The 18013-nt window shown below is 41.3% G+C and overlaps 1 protein-coding gene across 3 annotated transcripts in view; it reads left to right on the top strand.

Annotated features, from left to right (window-relative positions):
- TYRO3 (TYRO3 protein tyrosine kinase) overlaps window positions 1-18013 on the top strand; it is a 77922-nt gene that overhangs the window by 13182 nt on the left and 46727 nt on the right. For all 3 annotated transcript variants that reach the window (XM_087722330.1, XM_087722345.1, XM_087722337.1), the window contains 3 exons: window positions 1534-1717; window positions 6138-6238; window positions 14326-14496. In XM_087722330.1, coding sequence (XP_087578456.1) covers window positions 1534-1717; window positions 6138-6238; window positions 14326-14496 — 456 coding nt within the window. The remainder of the gene's footprint in view (window positions 1-1533; window positions 1718-6137; window positions 6239-14325; window positions 14497-18013) is intronic.

Here is an 18013-nt window from a genome sequence, read left to right as displayed (position 1 = left end):
GCCCTCCAGAGCCTTCAGGGGCCTTCCTGAGGCTTCCCTGAAGGCTCCGGAGGACTAAAATCGGACCAACGGACAAACCGGTTTGCTTATAGGGTTGTTTTTCATCCTTCAGAGGCCTCCGGAAGCCCCCTGAAGGCTCCGGAGGACTTAAACCGGCCCTACAAGCAAACTTTAAGTCCATTCCTGAACTTCCGGTTTGCCCGCAGGGCCAGGTTTTGTGCTCTGGAGGCTTCCGGGAAGCTCCTGAAGCCTCCTGAGGGCCTCCGGGGGCGGGGGGAGGCTGTTTTTGCCCTCCCCAGGCTCCTATAAAGCCTCTGGAGCCTGGGGAGGACGAAAAAAGCATGCAAAAAATGGGGGGGTCGCGGCTGTTATGCACGCATGCACGCTGGGGTGTGTGTCGCACATTGCATTATGGGTGTGGCACGCCCACACACGACCCCCCTGCACTCCCCCCACTTATGGCACGCGAGCCAAAAAAGGTTCTCCATTGCTGGTCTAGTGGCTGAAATCTCTTCTTCTTGAAGCTTAGTTATTGTCTAGTTTATTTTCTTCCTTGCAGTATATCGTCATCTTTTCTACCAATGCTGAATATGCTATACTTCAGACTATCTGGTCTGTTAAAAAATCTTCATGGTCTCCTCCACTGACATTAAATGTGTCTGGTGGCCCTGAAACATATCCTGAAGAATACATTTATTCTATAAATGGAGAAACATCACAATCTGCAAATGAATTAGTGACACCTTTCCAAAAGAGAGATGAGATCAGCATTTGGCATCTATCTTGAGTTTGGGGGTTGCCTGGCTACTGGTTCAACTAATTCTGCACCACACATCAAGGAAAGGGGAAGAGAAAAGGAGAGAGAGAGGGAGGGAGAGAGAGGGAGAGAGAGGGAGAGGGAGAGAGAGAGAGAGAGAGATGTTCTGAAAGTGGTTGTTTTCCTTTCAGGGCTAAGCATTCAACCATGCTTTTCCATCCATAGAGTTTTCACATAGTTCAGAAGCTTTTGCAATTAAGAGAAGCTGTGAGCTGAATGACTCCCTATGTGAATGATTTCCTTTTACTCCCCATAGAAATAGTTCAAAGCTGTGCTTTCTTTAAAGTAATGAATATTACCTGGGAATCAAAAAGCCTCCAGAGGGAATTTTGGTGGAATTGTACTATTGTTCTGAGAATAATTCTTTCAAAAGCATTAACTCTGCAGTGTTGCAAGGCTACCTAATTCATCTGCCTGTACTGCTGAAAAATTGCTACTGGGCTTCACCCTGCTGATTTCCAAATTAGCACATTGTCCTGCATAGTTTTATTCTCCTTTGCCATTTCCTAACTGGAAATTCAGTGCTCGTATCCTGTAATTATCCCAATACATATATAAAAAGCTTCAGATGAGGTGCATTGAAGCGGTTGTGCATTTAGTTCTTTGACTGTATCACCCTACAGATCAGAAACCTTGATTGATCTGCTGTACTCCCAACCTCCTTGCTCCCCTACCTGGGAGCACGGATGGGCGGGAGGTTCCTTTCTTCTTTCCAGAAGCAAAAGGGGTTGGAATGCCAATCAAACTGACCGTGTCCCAGGGGCAGCCAGTGAAGCTCAACTGCAGCCTGGAGGGAATGGAAGAACCAGAGATGCTGTGGATCAAAGATGGAGCTGTGGTGCAGGGTATAGACCAGGTGTACATTCCAGTAAATGAAGAACACTGGATAGGCTTCCTCAGGTAAGAATGACATATATAACAGGATAGGCTAGATCAATGTATGATGAATGCGAATATTAAAGATTAGTTTATTGTGTCCTTTTCTGTGGAATTTTTTTTGGGGGGGAAGGGCATTTGTGATTCTCTTGTCCCCCCTTATTTATTTTCCCAGTAGCCCCATGAAATAATTTAGGTTAAGCCAAAGGACAAAATATCCAACTGGGCAATTTGTTTCCTGGATTTATTCTTTATTTGCTTAATATCTGCTGAGTCTAAGCCAGTGTTTCTCAACCTTTGGAACTCTTAAGATGGGCAGACTTTCCCATTCAGTGTGGAAAATTCTGGAAGTTGAACTCGGCGCATCTTGAAGTTGCTGAGGTTGAGAAACACGGATCTAAAATTTTCATGCTTTCCAGTTCTTTCCCCATTTTCGTTGCTAATGATTTATAACATTTCTACATGCCGGTAATACTGAAATCTACGTTTGTTACTTAGTAGCAATCCTTATAACAAATCCTAAACGTGCTGAACAAGTTCAATATAATTGCCCCAGCCCACATCTCCCATATTACCACCTCAGCCTGAGGGAGAATGATTTTCTGTAGGCAAAAGTGGGGAGCTATTTAGGGACTGCATTTTGGAGGGACAATACTACCGTAAAGTGTGGTGAGAAGGCTAAGTGGATGGATTTTCAATTTCTTCCTTTGTTGTAGGAGAGGAAAGCCTCTTGGCTTTTTGTTGGTTTGTTAAGCTTATTTTAGGGGATTTGCGCCTGTAGCAAGATAATGGTAAATGGTGTTACTGTTCTTCAAAATTACTGTACTCCAGGGACATACTGGGCATCCATGTGGAGATATCAGAGAAGTCAAGATGATAGCTACAACCCACAGAGCTTTGATTGCATGGTTGTTACTGCCATTATGACTTTTACAACAGACACACGCACACACACACACACACGCATACACACATGCACACATTGCAGATACCCTTGGAGCCACAAAAAGTGGATTTTATTCATCTCTGGCCTAAGGAAAACTATTTTTGCAACCTGGTCTTAAAAAGCCCACTTGAAATAGGTCCAACTATACATCCAACTGATAAAGCTGCATGGTACCATCTTTCTCTCTCTCTCTCAACCACACAATCTTTTTCTTTTTTGTACCACACATCGTTTCATCGATTAGAATTTCTTGATGGCACTTGCAGGAATTTAAGAAAGGAAGGAACAAAAATGTTTGGATAAGGTAGAAGGTTTGGTGGGTGCCAAGCAACTTATCCTGTACCACATTTGTTCCTGTGCAGAAACTATTGCAATCACTGGAAGCAGAATATATTTTGCAAATACCTGAAAATAAAGATAAAGGTGGATATATATAGATGCAGTTTTCTTGGCGACAGTAGAAATGCAGCTTTATATGCCCTTCTCGGGGGCTACTTTTTAATTTCCCAGTTTGTCTAAACACAGCTGTCTTTCTAGCAGTTCTAACCAGCCTAACCCAGACCAGTTGGTAGGTGCTGCTACTTACTGTGTGTATCTGGTAGTGGGTTTTTTAAAAAAAAAAAAAACTAGGGGTCTTGTTTTCTATATCCTGGATTCATACATAAAAAAGGGGTCATTTTTATAAGTAACAGGGATACTTGCGTTCTTGCATATTCCAGTGCAAGAACGCAAATTGACATGGAATAGTCCATTCCCAACCTCTTAGCTTTACTAGCTAAGGAATCCAGAAAAAAACTGTCCTTTCCTTTCATCTCTAAGATTGGCATTAAAGAGAACTAGCAGCCAACATTGTATTAGTCCCCACAGTTTTCTGCTGAATCTGTAGTTGTCATTTTATCCAGAGTGAGCTTTCTCCCCTCTGGTTGCTTTTGTTTCCAGCATTGTTAATGATAGCTTTCGAAGATAAAGAAAGCTCTATACTCTTTTTTTTTTGTTCCCATAAACTCTGCAACAAAACTAGATGGTTAGTTTTTGAGATATAATTAAACATTTCCTTGACATTGTTTTCCCCCCTTCACATTCTTTTCACCTTGACTTTGATTAAAAGGAGATAATTTAATTCAGCCTGTACTTCCTAGATCAAATCTGAGTTCTGCTGAGAGAAGATGTGTCATACAAACCAAGCCTTAGTCATCTCCCGCAAGAAATGTTCCAGAGTGTTTACTCCATCATTTACTTTAACCCAAGCATGCTTCAGTCAGTTGACGTAGAAAATATGCTTATTGTGCTTCTGTGTATGTCTATTTAAAAAGTTGAACCTGTTTTCATGGTGCTTTTGCCAGACGTACTTGAGAAGAAGCTATCTGCAAATAACGCCTTCAAGGCCTTCTGAATAAATAGTTTCTGGAAATTTGTAAATTGTCAGCAGAGCCCGTGAAATTTTATTGTGCTTCTATAATGAAATTGATATCTCAGTGTTTGCAGGAAATTAATATTTCAATGTTCTACAGTGACAAGCGTTAATGTTTGCACCTCAGGCAACCCTAACGAAAGTCTGCATTGGAGACTTCATGTTGTGTTGGTTGAATAATATTGTATGGAAGGAGAAGTCAACTTTGATGGACAGGTCAAGGCAGGCAGCAAATTAACAGAGAAATCTAAATATGAAAGTAGACTTCCTGTCTTCATGTACGGAATAAGTGTTATCAACAAAGCTGAACACTGTCACTAGCTGAAACTTTGATAATTTTAAAAACTAGTGATGAGTGGTGGATCGGGCATTGAACTATGGCTGGGAAGATTCAGGTCCAAATCCCTCCTCAGTCATGAAAATTCTGGCACATTTTTTTGACCACTCACTTTCTCTTCGTGCAGCCTACTTTACTGGGTTATTGTGGCAGGGGTAAAATGAAGGCAGCTTCCCATGGAAATCAACTTGAGCTCCTAGAGAAAAGATAATATATATTACCATGTGAATTAATAGCTGGGGGTAGAATATCTCTCTTGGATGAAGTTTTTAAGATGTCTCCCCTAATAGCTTGTACAACAAATTGAAGGGATGCCAGGGAAATGTTTCCTAAATGTTGTTATTATTTACCTGATATCTGAGGCAAGTATATAAGTCACAGTGTTTGCATGATGACATCATCATGCATGCTTCATCATTTATTGCCTTGCCTCACCCGCCTTGCCTCTCCTAAGGGCATCCATGGCTGTACCACATCCCAGTGAAATGAGTTATACTCCCAAAGGCATTATAATATTTCCCTTTCTTACTGATAAGAAAATGATTAATTTGTTAGGAGGCTTATTAAATTTGAGCTATGCTGAGTAAGGTCAAAAAAATCACAGATCCTTAAGTAATTTCTTTTATGAAGAAACATGTGTGCTCTTCACTCTTGTAAAACAAACACATTTGCTCTCTCTGCATATTTCCAAACTTCAGGTTTAGGGCTGAATGGTTTGGCAGCATCAGACTTCCTGGAATCAGTGAATGATTTAACTCTCTCAAAATCTTCAGACAGGAATTGCACAGTTAATTCATGTGGGTAGTAATCCTAGATTATTACTTATCTTCCATTGGTGCCAATTTTCCTAAACCCTTTTGGAGAAAAAAAACAATCTTCCTTCCACTTGATTCATTGCAGTGTTTTTGTTTCTAGAGAAATTTCCCCCCACCAGATGTCTTCCAGATGTTTTGGGGTCCCATAATTTTTGGCCAGGATAGTCAACACTTGGAAGCTGTGTTAGGGAAGGCTGTTCTACAACATAGTTCTTGCTTCCTGATCTATTCTCAGAAACATTTTTAGGTGAAACTACCTGAAGGGGAACTTGTGTGTTTGTTTGCTTGTTTGTTTCCCATCTCAGCCACAAAGTGACTCTGGGCAGCTTACAATGCTACAGGATCAATTCTATGACAATGAATATATCTTGTTTGCAAAATGATCCCAAGTTTATCCCATGGCAATTTTACTCTATATGGCTAGTCTGGGAATGTCTTCCAGGTAGAATCTGCTAGTTGGAGGAGATAGAAATTGACTAGATTTCATTTTGAGATCCAGTTTAATGTAGTAACTAAGGCATCAGACCAGAAACTAGAAACTAGGAGACCATGAGTTCTAGTCCTGTCAGCCAAGTGGATAATCTTGGGCCAATCAATTTCTCACAGCCCTCGTAATCAAGCAATGACAAACTACTTTTTAAATTTTGCCAAGAAAACTACAGAGCCTAGGCTGGACAGTTGCCAAAAGTCAAAACTGACATGAAGGCGCACATACACAACAAATTTTTTCATTTATTTCATTGATGCATTTCCTTTCCTCCTTTTTAAAATATCTAGGGTGAGGAAAACAATAACACTAAAAAGACTACACTATTCAACTTCTGACGAATTTAGATTTTCTGGAAAAACAAAAGAATTGAGAATGTTTTTATATCCACACGTTTGTTTGTGTACAGTGTTATTTACCATTTTATATTCCCCTTTCAACTTTCTAGCTTGAAGTCTGTCGATCGGACAGATTCTGGAAAATATTGGTGCCAAGTAGAGACCAATGGGAAGAAAGAGGAATCACAGCATGTATGGCTTATTGTGGAAGGTAAGGGGTCATGTTGCTGACTTCTGTCTGGGGCAGTAGCGATTACTCTTAGCTGCGAGAGGAGGCTGCCTTGATTGATGTTAGCCCATTTCCAGGGACTGTATAGCTATGGTCAAAACAAAAATACTCTCATAATCAGCCAATAAAGATCCAAGTGGTGGAAGGGAGTAGCTGTAGGCTATTACATAATTTTTGTAATCTTTGGTAGTACAGGACATGGAACATTTCCAGTGCTATTTCCAGATTTGTATTTGAAAATGTGCATAGGAAATTGCTAGAATGTGGCTGTCTGCCTATGTCTTCACAATAGAATAATAAGATGAGTATGTTAGTGAGCTTACCAATTGTGGAGGAAGGTGTAGATAATTTTTTAAGACACTAATTTGCCTCTTGTGAGTGAGGAGAAATTGATTTCCTTCTCTATTTTAGTTCTTAGATCAGTGGTGGGTTCTGGCCAGTATGGCCTGGTATGGCTGTAGTGGTAGTAGTCGGGAGTCATGACCACCGTACAGTGGCTCGTTTGGCCCACCCGTCTGCCCGCGTTCCATACCTCTTTTTGAAGCAACCGGGCCAATTGCACATGCACACACAGCATGTGGCGCCTGCGCGACCTCCAGCAAGCAGCTGGGTGTCGCAGGGGCAGTAGAGTGTGCATGTGTGCACAGCACACGTCAGGCGCGTGCACAATGCACATCAGGTTCATGCACAAACAAACCACAAGCAGCGTACCAATTGCAACGGTAAGAGCAACCCACCATTGTCTTAGATATGTGTTATGAAAATAGGGGGAAAGGGAGGTCATATATTATTTCCTGTGGCGTTGATTTCAAATCTAGGGCTTAGCTTTGTTAGGCAATTCCAAAAGGTCCCAGTCAATTACAGAGAAATGTTAATCAGATTAAGGAGAGGCAGGAGACTGGCTAAACACAAGCTAGGGTTGTGTTCATAGCTCAATAAGCTGTGATCAGAGAGAAGTTGGAGTCCAGTATTAGATTCGGTAGATCATAATCAAAGAGACAGAGGATAAGACTCAACAGAAAACTGGGCTGGAGGATTATTGTTAGATAAAGTCAGACAAGCTAAAACTAATGAAAAAAATGATACTTTGGAATAGAGAGTTCTTATATGCAAATGCTGCAATCTGCTTGGCTCGCTCAAGAACCAGAGGACTGGTGACACAGGAGGGAGATTGTCTGCTGGAGGCTCTGATTAAATATCTCTCTTGGTATCTTACAGCACATTAAATTGTAATGGTTGTTGGGGTTTTTTTTCCTCCTGGTATCACTGCTTAGATTTTAAAATAATCTATATTTTGATATTTGGCGAATGTAATACCGTAGGATCTTAGCTGCTTATTAACACACCCGTGCTTTTAACTGTAGTGAAACTGTGTGGGAGCAACATATAGGATTTTCTTCCCTTCCTTACTTCTGTACTTGGTAGCTTATGCAGATTGGATGGAGGACATATGAGAGAGCCTTTGGCCTGGTAACTATGCATCTGGGAAGTCCAAAAATTACATGATTCATAAAGGATGGGTGGCTTCCTTTAACTTACCTTGGGAGGATCTGTATGGGCTTTAATTATGGCCCTGGATCCGACCATGCTATTAGTGTCAGCTTGTATAATAACTGGAAAGGATTCTGCGACAGGGCTACATTCTAATGCAGCAAGCAGCGCTTGCTGTTCTGACTCATGGCTGAATCAGAGCCCCAGCATGGGCTCAGAGTACCATGCTCTTTAGATATTTTTATTTTTTTTGGCACAAAAATACTTGTAATACTGTGTGTCCCCCCCCCCCTTTAACCTTCTTCTGGAAGAAATAATGAGACCTTCGGTGGTGCTAAAGCAGATAGAACCGATACAGGAGGGTTGCATGAGCCTGTGTCAGCCACACTGGGAACTAGGAAGCCTCTGCTCTTCCTTACTAGCTTTTGGAGTTTTAAAAAAGCAGGGGAAGAGGGGGAGAGAGGCTAGGTGTCATTTTAAGAAAAAATGAGTTCGCTGGAGAAACCTATAATAGAGAATCTAGGTAAGAAAAATTGGGTGTTTTAATATATCAAAGGCTATATCAGAGAGAGAGAGAGATACACGAGATACATACACCCTGATGCCAACTAAGCTCATCTTTGTAAAATTGAAGCAGCCAGGCTTACCCAGTCATAGCTGCTCCTCCTCCAAACATCCTCTCTTTAGCATATTCTCTATGTTCCTTCTCCTTTCCAAGTGTAAAAAGGAAACAGTTGTCTTTAGTGTGGGAAGGGAAAGGAGAATTCTGATTATAGATCTCAGCTCTTAAAGACAGATCAGCCTAGAAAACCAATGTTCTGCATGCCAACAGATTCTTTTATGTAGGTATATGGTAGTGGCATTTTGCAAGTCTCAATACGCTTACCCCCTTCCTTCCTTCCTTCCTTCCCTTTATTTTCATGAGAACTAGGGAGGATCTTGTCTGAGGTGTTTTCTCGGGTTACATTTCTATCCTTACATATATAGAAAATAGAATCCACCCCCACCCCCACCCCCGAAAATTGTACAGCTAAATGCTTCTGTTGACATAACTTAAACTCTGAAGGTCAAAGTATTGTTTTTATTTTACTAAAACAAAAAGTATCAAGTTCAAAGCCAACAGAGTCAAAGAGCTATTTGATTTGGATTTTGAGCAGCTGTTTATTTAAGAATGAAAACAAAACAAGCTGTCAATTAAAATTATTACTCAATACTTGTGTCAGCCTTGCGAGTTATTTAATATCTGAAAGAATATCATTAAGTTGTCTTATGGCAGATATATGTCCTAAAATACTATTCCAACTTCTAAAAATGAAAAGCAGCTCCAGGAGAACACTAGAGTACTGCAGGGATTTCCCTAGCTTTGAACCAAACAGATTAGGAGAACTCTCTCAAAATGAGATCAGTCCCATTGTGGGTGTTTCCTAACATTCTTTCAATCCTTCAGGATATTTTCACTATCCTAGTTTACCTGTGCTATTAGTTTTCTGCCCAGATAGCCTCACAAAGCACTTTTTTTTTTCTGTAGGGATCAGGAGTTACAGTTGGGAATATGAGGGATACTTGAGTCTGGTACTTTGCTTTGCTTGTAGGCTTTTCATGTCATATATTTATTTTGAAGTAACGTAAGTAAAATAAAAATCAAGGAAGCTTGCAATCTGGTGGGCACTAGAAAGGTGAGGGTGGAACAGTGGTTCGTTTCAATTTTTTTTAGAACCTCTTCTGTAGGTGTGGCCTGCTTTGTCGGAGTGGCTTGCTGGCCCGGTGACTGGGTGGGAGTGGCTTGCCAGCCATGTGATCTGGTGGGAGTTGCTTGCCAGCCATGTGACTGAGTGGGAGTGGCTTGGTAGTCATGTGACTGGGTGGGCATGACCAACTTGTAAAATGTGGCAAAACTCACTTAACAATGCTCTTGCTTAGCAGAAGCTCAGAAAACTCTGGCATTTGAAGCACGCAAGTCTTAAAGCTGTCAAGTTACAAGACCCTTGCACCCCAACCCTTTAGAAAAAAAACCCAGGGGTGTTCAAACTTGACAGCTTTAAGACTTGTGGACTTCAACTCCCAGAATTCCTCCTCTCGCTCTTCATCTTGATGATGTCTCTGCAGCTGCTGGGCATGGATGGACGGAGGTAGCCAGAGTGGTGCCAAGGCAGCCCGGTGAGCGAGCTACCTGATCCTCCATTGCTCGCTCGATCTTTTGCCCGGCTGGGCCACCTTAGCACCATTCTGGCTACCTCTGTCCATCTGTGCCCGGAAGCTGTGGTGACATCATCAAGATGAAGAGCAAGAGGGACAAGCCCGGCTGGGAAAGAGAGTCCTGCTGTCGCTTCGTCTGAATTGCGAATTGATTCAGGCAGGGCACCGAGGCCCCTTTGCTCCCACTTCGTCTTGATGATGTCACAGCAGCTGCCAGGTGCGGATAGACAGAGGTAGCCAGAGCGGCGCTGAGGTTGCCCAGGCGGACGAAAGAGTGAGCAATGGATGGAGGATCAGGAAGAGCACCGAGGCCCCTTCACCTCCCTTCGCTCCCATTTCATCTTGATGATGAAGGCTACTTCCGTCCATCTGCACCCGGCAGCTGTGGCGATGTCATCAAGACGAAGTGGGAGCAAAGGGAGGTGAAGGGGCCTCGGTTTCCCACCTGATCCTCCATCGCTCGCTCGCTCTTTTGCCCACCCGGGCTACATGGGCAGAAGTCCTTTGCTGGCGGCCAGACCACCCCTCCCCGGACTTGCTTTGCTGAGCATGGAGCAACAGGCGGTATTTTGCCTGGGGTGGCCAGCGCCTAGGAGGTAAGCTCCCGCTGCCGTACCTGCCCCCGTGCCTGTGCTTGCTGGCAGCCAGGCATCTTAGGCAAGTCCGGGAACCTTGCAAAGGTCTTGTGAGGTCCCCAAACTTGCCAAAGATGCCAGCCGCACCGTGTAAGCTCCCACCGCTGTCCCCACCCCTGCGCCTGTGCTTGTTGGCGGCCATGCCTACCCTGCGCTCTAAGCAAGCCCGGGATCCTTGCAAGGCCACAAAAGGTCCCCAGACTCACTTATAGTGCAGGGCTGTGGCAGGCCACTCCAGCTGGCCTGCTCCCCCCCCCGCCCTGCACTTATTTGCAGCTTACTTAGCTCCTCGGCAGGCAGCAATAGAGAGCCAAGCAGGAAAAACGATAAGTGGGTTTAGATAGGGCTCTTAGAGGCGGGCGGGGTAATCGGTGAGCCAGCCAATCAGTGAGCGGTGGGCGGGGCAAGTGTGGTGAGGACAGATGGGGAGAGCAAGCGAGCAAGCAGCGACTGGATGGGCGGGGGGAGGGAATGAGGGGGTGGGGCAGATGCTGGAACCGATTCTAAACAGCATGGTAGATTTGTGGAACCTCTTCTACCGAACCGGTTTGAACCCGCAGGAACCCACCGCAAGATTTTTCAGAAGCAATTTTCCATTGCTTCCTTCCTAGGGCTGGGAGAAAGTGACTAGCCCAAGGTCAACATGATATACCAACCTAATAAATGGCTTCACGTTTACATACATTAAATATGTCTAAGGATAAACAATGAATCATAGTCCTCAAAAGCAAGAAAATAGCTGTCTTTGTGCTAAACCAAAATAAAACAACCCTCATCTTGGTTTAGCATATTATATGAAGCAAACTTGTGTTCATTTTACCAAGCTTCATATAATATATTTGCACCAGTTCTTTGAATTGACACTTGGTGAACTTCTTGTTGAGAAGAGGACAAATCAGGGAGTTCATGACTCATAACTCAAGATACTTTCCCCATATGTGTTAGTCCTCTCATAATTAAAAAGGTAGAAGGGTGAGACCTTTAGATGATTAGAAAGTTTGTTTGGGAGGTGATCACAGCCTTTATGCTCACAGCCATAAAGAAAATTGGATGGTTAAACCCAAACCTAATATTAAAGAGCTTGACTGAACTCATTAGAATGAAGTGACTAACTTATTAACACCTTATTAAGGTTTTTAAATATTTTTAAATATTTTCAGGTGCTTATAACATGAAAAAGAATTTTAAAGTGCATTGGCCCTTTAAAAGGTTTTTAAAATTTTTGCTGGGAAAGACAAACTGAATGTTTTGGGGTTCTACAGATCAAATGTGTTCATTTACAGCATGGATAGTTAACTAATGCGTCCTAGATGCCTCTGATTTCCAGGAATTAAATTAAAAGTGAATTTAGTGGCTTAAAAATTAGAAAAAGGAGAGAAGTGGGTAAGGTATGAGGAAAGAAACTTTTCCATTTGATGTTTTTCTCTGGATGTACCCACATTCTTCTTGCTCAACCTATTGTTTAGATTTGCTTATTCAAGCCCTAATATTCATGCTACCTCATAGCATTTGATGAAAGGGCCTTTTTCATTGGCCATGGAGCAGTTCCTGTTCTAATCAGTTCTGAGGAAGGTCATGTTGTCCTGTTGTGTTTATCCAGGAGATTTGGACTTTGCCATATCCTTCTGTATCTTACTCTGTTTACTCTATTTAATTACAGTTATCCTTCTCTATCTTACTCTGTAGAGTTCAGTGAACATTGAGTGGTACATTGAAATCAATCAAGAAAATGCTTCTCTGGTTTAGAATCATGTCCAAGATATTGCAAGCAATTTATATAGTTGAAAAAAGCTGTGTCAGCTTGTTTTTAGCTATCACTTAGAAAATGTGTAAAGTATTGGGATATTTGTTTAAGATCAGGCAGCTAATCAGAGGTCAAATGACTTAAAAGTAAGAATGAACATTCCTGCATAGTTAGGACTCTGTTGGGGCTTATTTTTCTTTATCTGATAGTGTTGCCATTGTGTAAATATCAGTTTGTGATATAATCCTATCAGAGTTAAACACTGGTAAGGATCAGTGATTTCCATAAGTTTAGATTATGCATTCTTCCCACAAAAATTGCTAAACATAGGCAAGTTTGTCCAAAGTTATTATCTTCAAATGCAAATAAGTGGTTAGAATTTAAAATAAATCCAAACTTTTTCTAAATGTCAAGAAAGTATATGTTAATAAGTTACTTACATAACTTATGGGGGCGCCAGTCAATTATGGATAAAAACCTATTTGAAAATAAAATCAAAGAGTGTATAGAAAACAAACACAAAAAGCTGGGTGGACAACCACTCATATCTAAGTGATTTGAAACTAGAGAAGCTGTGTTTTTCTATTAAAAACTACATTTTTCTCAAAGCTATTTTGAAAAAGACCAATTAAACTTTGAAATATATGTTAGATACATTTTCAGGTATTTGATGAGTATGAAATGTTTGGATTGGTGGAAAATTTTATATTTGTCATTGAAGCGTATTTTTTATCCTCTTTTAGGCATTCACAATAAATATAGTATTATTATGAATATATCAACATTGGTACAATTTCTCCCTTCAGTTAACAAGTCACTTAGCATTAATTAGCTACCCTAACATATAGCATTGACCAGAGGTGTCAAACTTGATTTCATTGAGGGTCGTATCAGGGTTGTTTTTGATCTGAGGGGGAGAGAATGAGGTGGCCGTGGCCAGAGTGGGTATGGCCAGCTCGATGTCACTTGTGTCGGGGATCCCTGTGGTGGCCCGAGTGTTCTGCCGGCGAAAATGGAGCTCGGGAACCTGTTTTTACTGGCAAAAGCACCACAGGCCAGTCCTTCACTGTTTTTTCAAGGATGGCTCTGTGGGCCAGATCTAAGCACCCCATGGGCCGGATATGATTTGGTTGGTTGGTTGATTTACTGGACATATATATGCACCTGGGCCTTGAGTTTGACACCCCTGGCATAGACTAAGACATCAAGAAAAGCACTATAGGGCAAATATTTATTTGATTTCCTTCACTGTAGATTTTATTATTTTTTGGGTTAGTTTAGAATAAGGATCAGCTATATCTCTGAATACATTTTTATAATGTACCCAAAGAAAGGTATTCAGAGTCAGAATACAAAATAGGAGTATAACTTCTGACAGTTTCTAAACTTGAGACATGTTATTTTGGTGCTTTTAATATGTATGCTTCTAATTATGTTGGCATCTTTTAATTATTTCTCAGATATACATCTAGGCGCATAGTAAAATGCTTTCACTGAATAATGCTCATCATACAGTTTACACAACAAAAGAGAAAAGACTAATCCTTCGTCAGGAAACCATATTTCTTTGATCCCCTTTCTGTCAAAAACAGTTGAAATTTATCTTTTAATTACCTGAAAGAAGGATTAGATAGTAAAATCCCCTCTCTGCTCCGTTTTCCTACCAAGCAGTCAATAAGTCAGGTTCCAAATTTTCAAGACAGGCTAGGATAGTTTCAAAAATTACCTGGCAGTGTATCAAAACATTTATTCCTTTCTTTCTCCCATTCAATGATCAACTTATTCCTACAGTAACAAAATATATAAAGACATGTTTGATCCGGCAAATGACAGTGGAGTCTTCTTTTTGCAGAGAAAGTGACAAAAATAGCCACAAATACCGAAATATATTCTGTGAGAGCAACAGAAAGTTAGTGTTTTGTTAAATATAAGCTGCTAAGAAAGAATTAGTTGTGTCTATTTCAGTTCATAAAATGCAAACGTCTCCCATTTTATTCTTCAAGGTGTTCCCTATTTCACTGTTGAGCCAAAAGACCAGTCAGTCATCCCTGGTAGGCCTTTCCAAATGGCCTGTGCTGCAGTAGGACCACCTGAGCCAGTGACAATTGTCTGGTGGATGGGCGATTCCAGGCTTGGACATCCAGATATCTCTCCCTCCACTCTAAATGTGTCAGGTAAGGCTTCTTCCTGTGATAAATGAAAACTATTCAAAAGGGAATTAGGTGGCTAGTAGGGCAAAGGTATAAACAACAGTAATAATCAGTTTCTGAGACAATGTAAAATTGTGTCTCAAGTGTGTTAAAAAGGAGAAAAAACAAATGAGAACCCAATATAGAACTGAATTCACCAAAGACAACAGGTTTCTAAAATTTCTGAATGGCAAGTTAGATAATTCAAAAACGAAGATGTGTTCCTTTCTCCCCCATCCCAGTATTTTGTTGGAAAGACGTTTTTATTTTCAAAATTGTTCATTGTTTGTAATGACTTGTATGAATGTTTCTATTTTCTAGCAAATATCAAAAGCTTACTATGTGCACCAGTTTGTAGTAGGTGAAAGAAAATATTGTTGAATCTGCAACTAGGGAGATTAAACAATTACCACCTAGAACAGGGGTGCCAGGCTCATGGGCCACCGGCCGAATGCATCCCATGCTGGCCACACCCACCCTTGTTTTCGCGAAGGGGAAAAAAAGTTGTGATACGTCACGTGACGACAGTGTGTCGTCGCAAGCTTGACCCCTGACCTAGAACTTTGAGATTTTCAAGACAAATTTAAAGATATATCTGTAGTGAATATTTTTCCTATGTTTAGGAGCAAATAAAAGTCATTCTAGATTTAAGACAAAATAGGGAGCCCTGCCAAGGAGAATTTCCTGTTGGTATTTATCTTAAAACTGGAAAAAAAATTGCTTCATAAAACAGGTATATATGTGCTTGGAAAGCCCTTAACTAAGCCCTAACATGCCCTGTTTCATCTAATGCCCGTTCTGCACAAACACTAAGGAGGAAGTTAAAGATCAGATGAATCTGCTAAAACTTTGTAAAAAGTTATAGCTCCTTCGGCATGCAAGAACAAAGTTGTATAAGGAAGGGGGAAAAAGCCTGGCATCAGCAGGGAAGAGCACAGAAATGCTAAAAGAAAGTAATAATAGACCAGGAAGAAAGTAGGGTGGGAAGAGGCAGTGTTTTCAGTGGTTAAACTAATTTATATTAAAAAGTTGATTACTTTTTCAGGGCACAGTCTGGCTTTTCTGTGTTTATATTTGCCTATACCTAGAGGATATTGGGAACATGCTGAATATTGTATGAAAGAGCAACAAGAATGTTTTTATTGTTTGATCACTTGATGCCAAATATGCAACTTTGAGATTTCATAAGAAGGTTTTAAAACTTGTTGACATCTCTCGAGTCACCTTTTGATCTACTTCTGCTTGTTAACTTCAGTTTTAGTGGAAGGTAATGTAAAGATTGCTCCAGACAAGTTTTGACAGTACACCATGGTTTCCTGAATAGCAGCCTCAGCTTGTAGCTCAGACTTAAGCATATGTTGAAACAAGTACTACAAGGCAAGTTGAAGATGAGATTAAAAACTCCAGGGACCAGTTTCCACAGATGTATTTACCTCAAAGCTTCCCACTTTCAGTTTCCTAACTAATGGAGATTTGGTGGTATCAATTGTGTTTCTTTCACAAGCAATACCACAGGTAGTTACAAAATCAAAATGAAACATATGTGCAGTGAGGCAAATTGGACATTGAAAAGTAAGCTTATAAACTGATTCAGAATCTCATTGCTCCTCTAGGTCTTTTGCAGGGAGCTTAAAATTACATTTTCCCAGTCACAATAGTTCTGTGATTCCAACCAGCATGATGTCAGTAATAATAGCAGAGTCAATGCTTTTGCCTGGGGGAAATTGCTAGATAAGCTCCAGTCAGAGGCCTTGCTTCTTATCATTGGGTGGGTTAAGGGACAAAATAAACATTCCAAGAAACATTCCCTTTCTGGATGGATGGCCTTTCATCCCATTGTTCCATCATAAATAATTGTAGGGACGGTAAAGCTAATTGTTACTTATCAGAAACATCCTATTTGGATAACCTTTTTGCAGTGATTTATTCTGAAGAAGAGATGATCCTTTATTGAAGGTCGGGGCTATTGGCACTGGACTCATTGGACTTAGAACTTCCCAACTTCTGAGTTCAGTCGACCTCCCATGTTCTTGGTGATCTTTATTGTGGGAACTGGTAATCTGTTCACATTTAATACCAAGCTACCATGTAGGTTTTTTTGGTTCTCCAAATTTAACTAATGGAATTTGTAAATCATGCTTCATGGTTAGGATGGGGGGGCAGGGGTGGTGGGTTCTGGCTTCTTCTACTACCGGACGTGCTTTGCACACATGCTTGATACGTGCTATATGCGCATGCGCAGTAGGTAAATAAATGCTTCTGCACATGCACAGAAGCAAAAGCCGATGGTGGTGCCTATGGCTGCACCTATGGTGATGCCGATAGAACCAGTTTGTGGGGCTTGGCCGGCCGAGTTACTACCTAATCGGATGAACCGGGCCAAACCACTAGGAACCTACCTCTGATTGGGGGGAGGGGGGAGTTATGTAAGGAACTGATTGATTCTACCCATCCCACCCAGTGTGACAGGAGGGGTGCACCCTGGATCTCCTCAACTAAAAATGCCATAACCCTAACCCAGTGGTGGGATTCCAATAATTTAATCACCAGTTCTCTGCCCTAATGATTTCTTCCAACAAGCAGTTCACCAAACTGCTCTGAAAGTTAACAACCGGTTCTCCCGAAGTGGTGGGAACTGGCTGAATCTCACCACTGCACCCTAACTCTGCTGCCTGGAACACCATACCCTCTGAGGTTAAATTGATCCTGACCCCTGACCTTTCTCAAAGCATTGAAGAGAGAGATATGTTCCAGGGTTTGGGGTTTAGATGGTCTGTGAGATGTGATCAGTGGTGGGATTCAAATAATTTAACAACCAGTTCTCTGCCCTAATGACCAGCTGGATAGGCGGGACTTGGTGGTCATGTGACTGGGTGGGCATGGCCAACTCAATGTCACTCACGTCGATGGACGCTTTGCCTTAGCTGTTACAATGTAATAAGGGTTAACGGGAGAGGCAGTTTCTGTAAGCAGGGCAATAAAGATGAGGCTAGAAACACCACCAGAATGTTTCCTTCCTGCCTTCCTTACAGGATTCCACTGTAAAGTGGAAAAAAAACAGAAGGAGTTTTCTTCCAACAACCAGTTCTCTGAGCTGCTTAGAAAGTTAACAACTGGTTCTCCCGAATAGGTGTGAACTGGCTGAATCCCACCACTGGATGCGATGTTCTTGTGCTATTAAGATCTTATGGGGTTTGTTCTCATTGGTATTTTTAAATATATTGTTGATACTGTTTTTGCATTACTTTAATGTTTTTATTCTGCATCTTGCAACTGCAATCTGCAATTTTAAATTGATTTATTATACATACATGCATACATACATACATACTGTATATACATGTACAGGTCTACCTGCAAACTACCTAGCAGTTCCACCAACCTATGATACGGAGGAATCATTTTACAGGATTTTCTCACTACCAGGAAGCTTGTTTATGGGATCAGATGAAACATCCTTTAAATAAGTTTCAGATTGCTCAAGCATGATTACCTGGATTTT

The sequence above is a fragment of the Thamnophis sirtalis genome, unplaced genomic scaffold, assembly GCF_051295495.1.
Source record: "Thamnophis sirtalis isolate CommonGarterSnake01/CBP01778 unplaced genomic scaffold, rThaSir2_p1.2 scaffold_1, whole genome shotgun sequence".
Taxonomy (NCBI): Eukaryota; Metazoa; Chordata; class Lepidosauria; order Squamata; family Natricidae; genus Thamnophis; species Thamnophis sirtalis.
The sequence above is the reverse complement of the archived record's forward strand: the minus strand, read 5'-3'. Positions and strand labels throughout refer to the sequence as shown.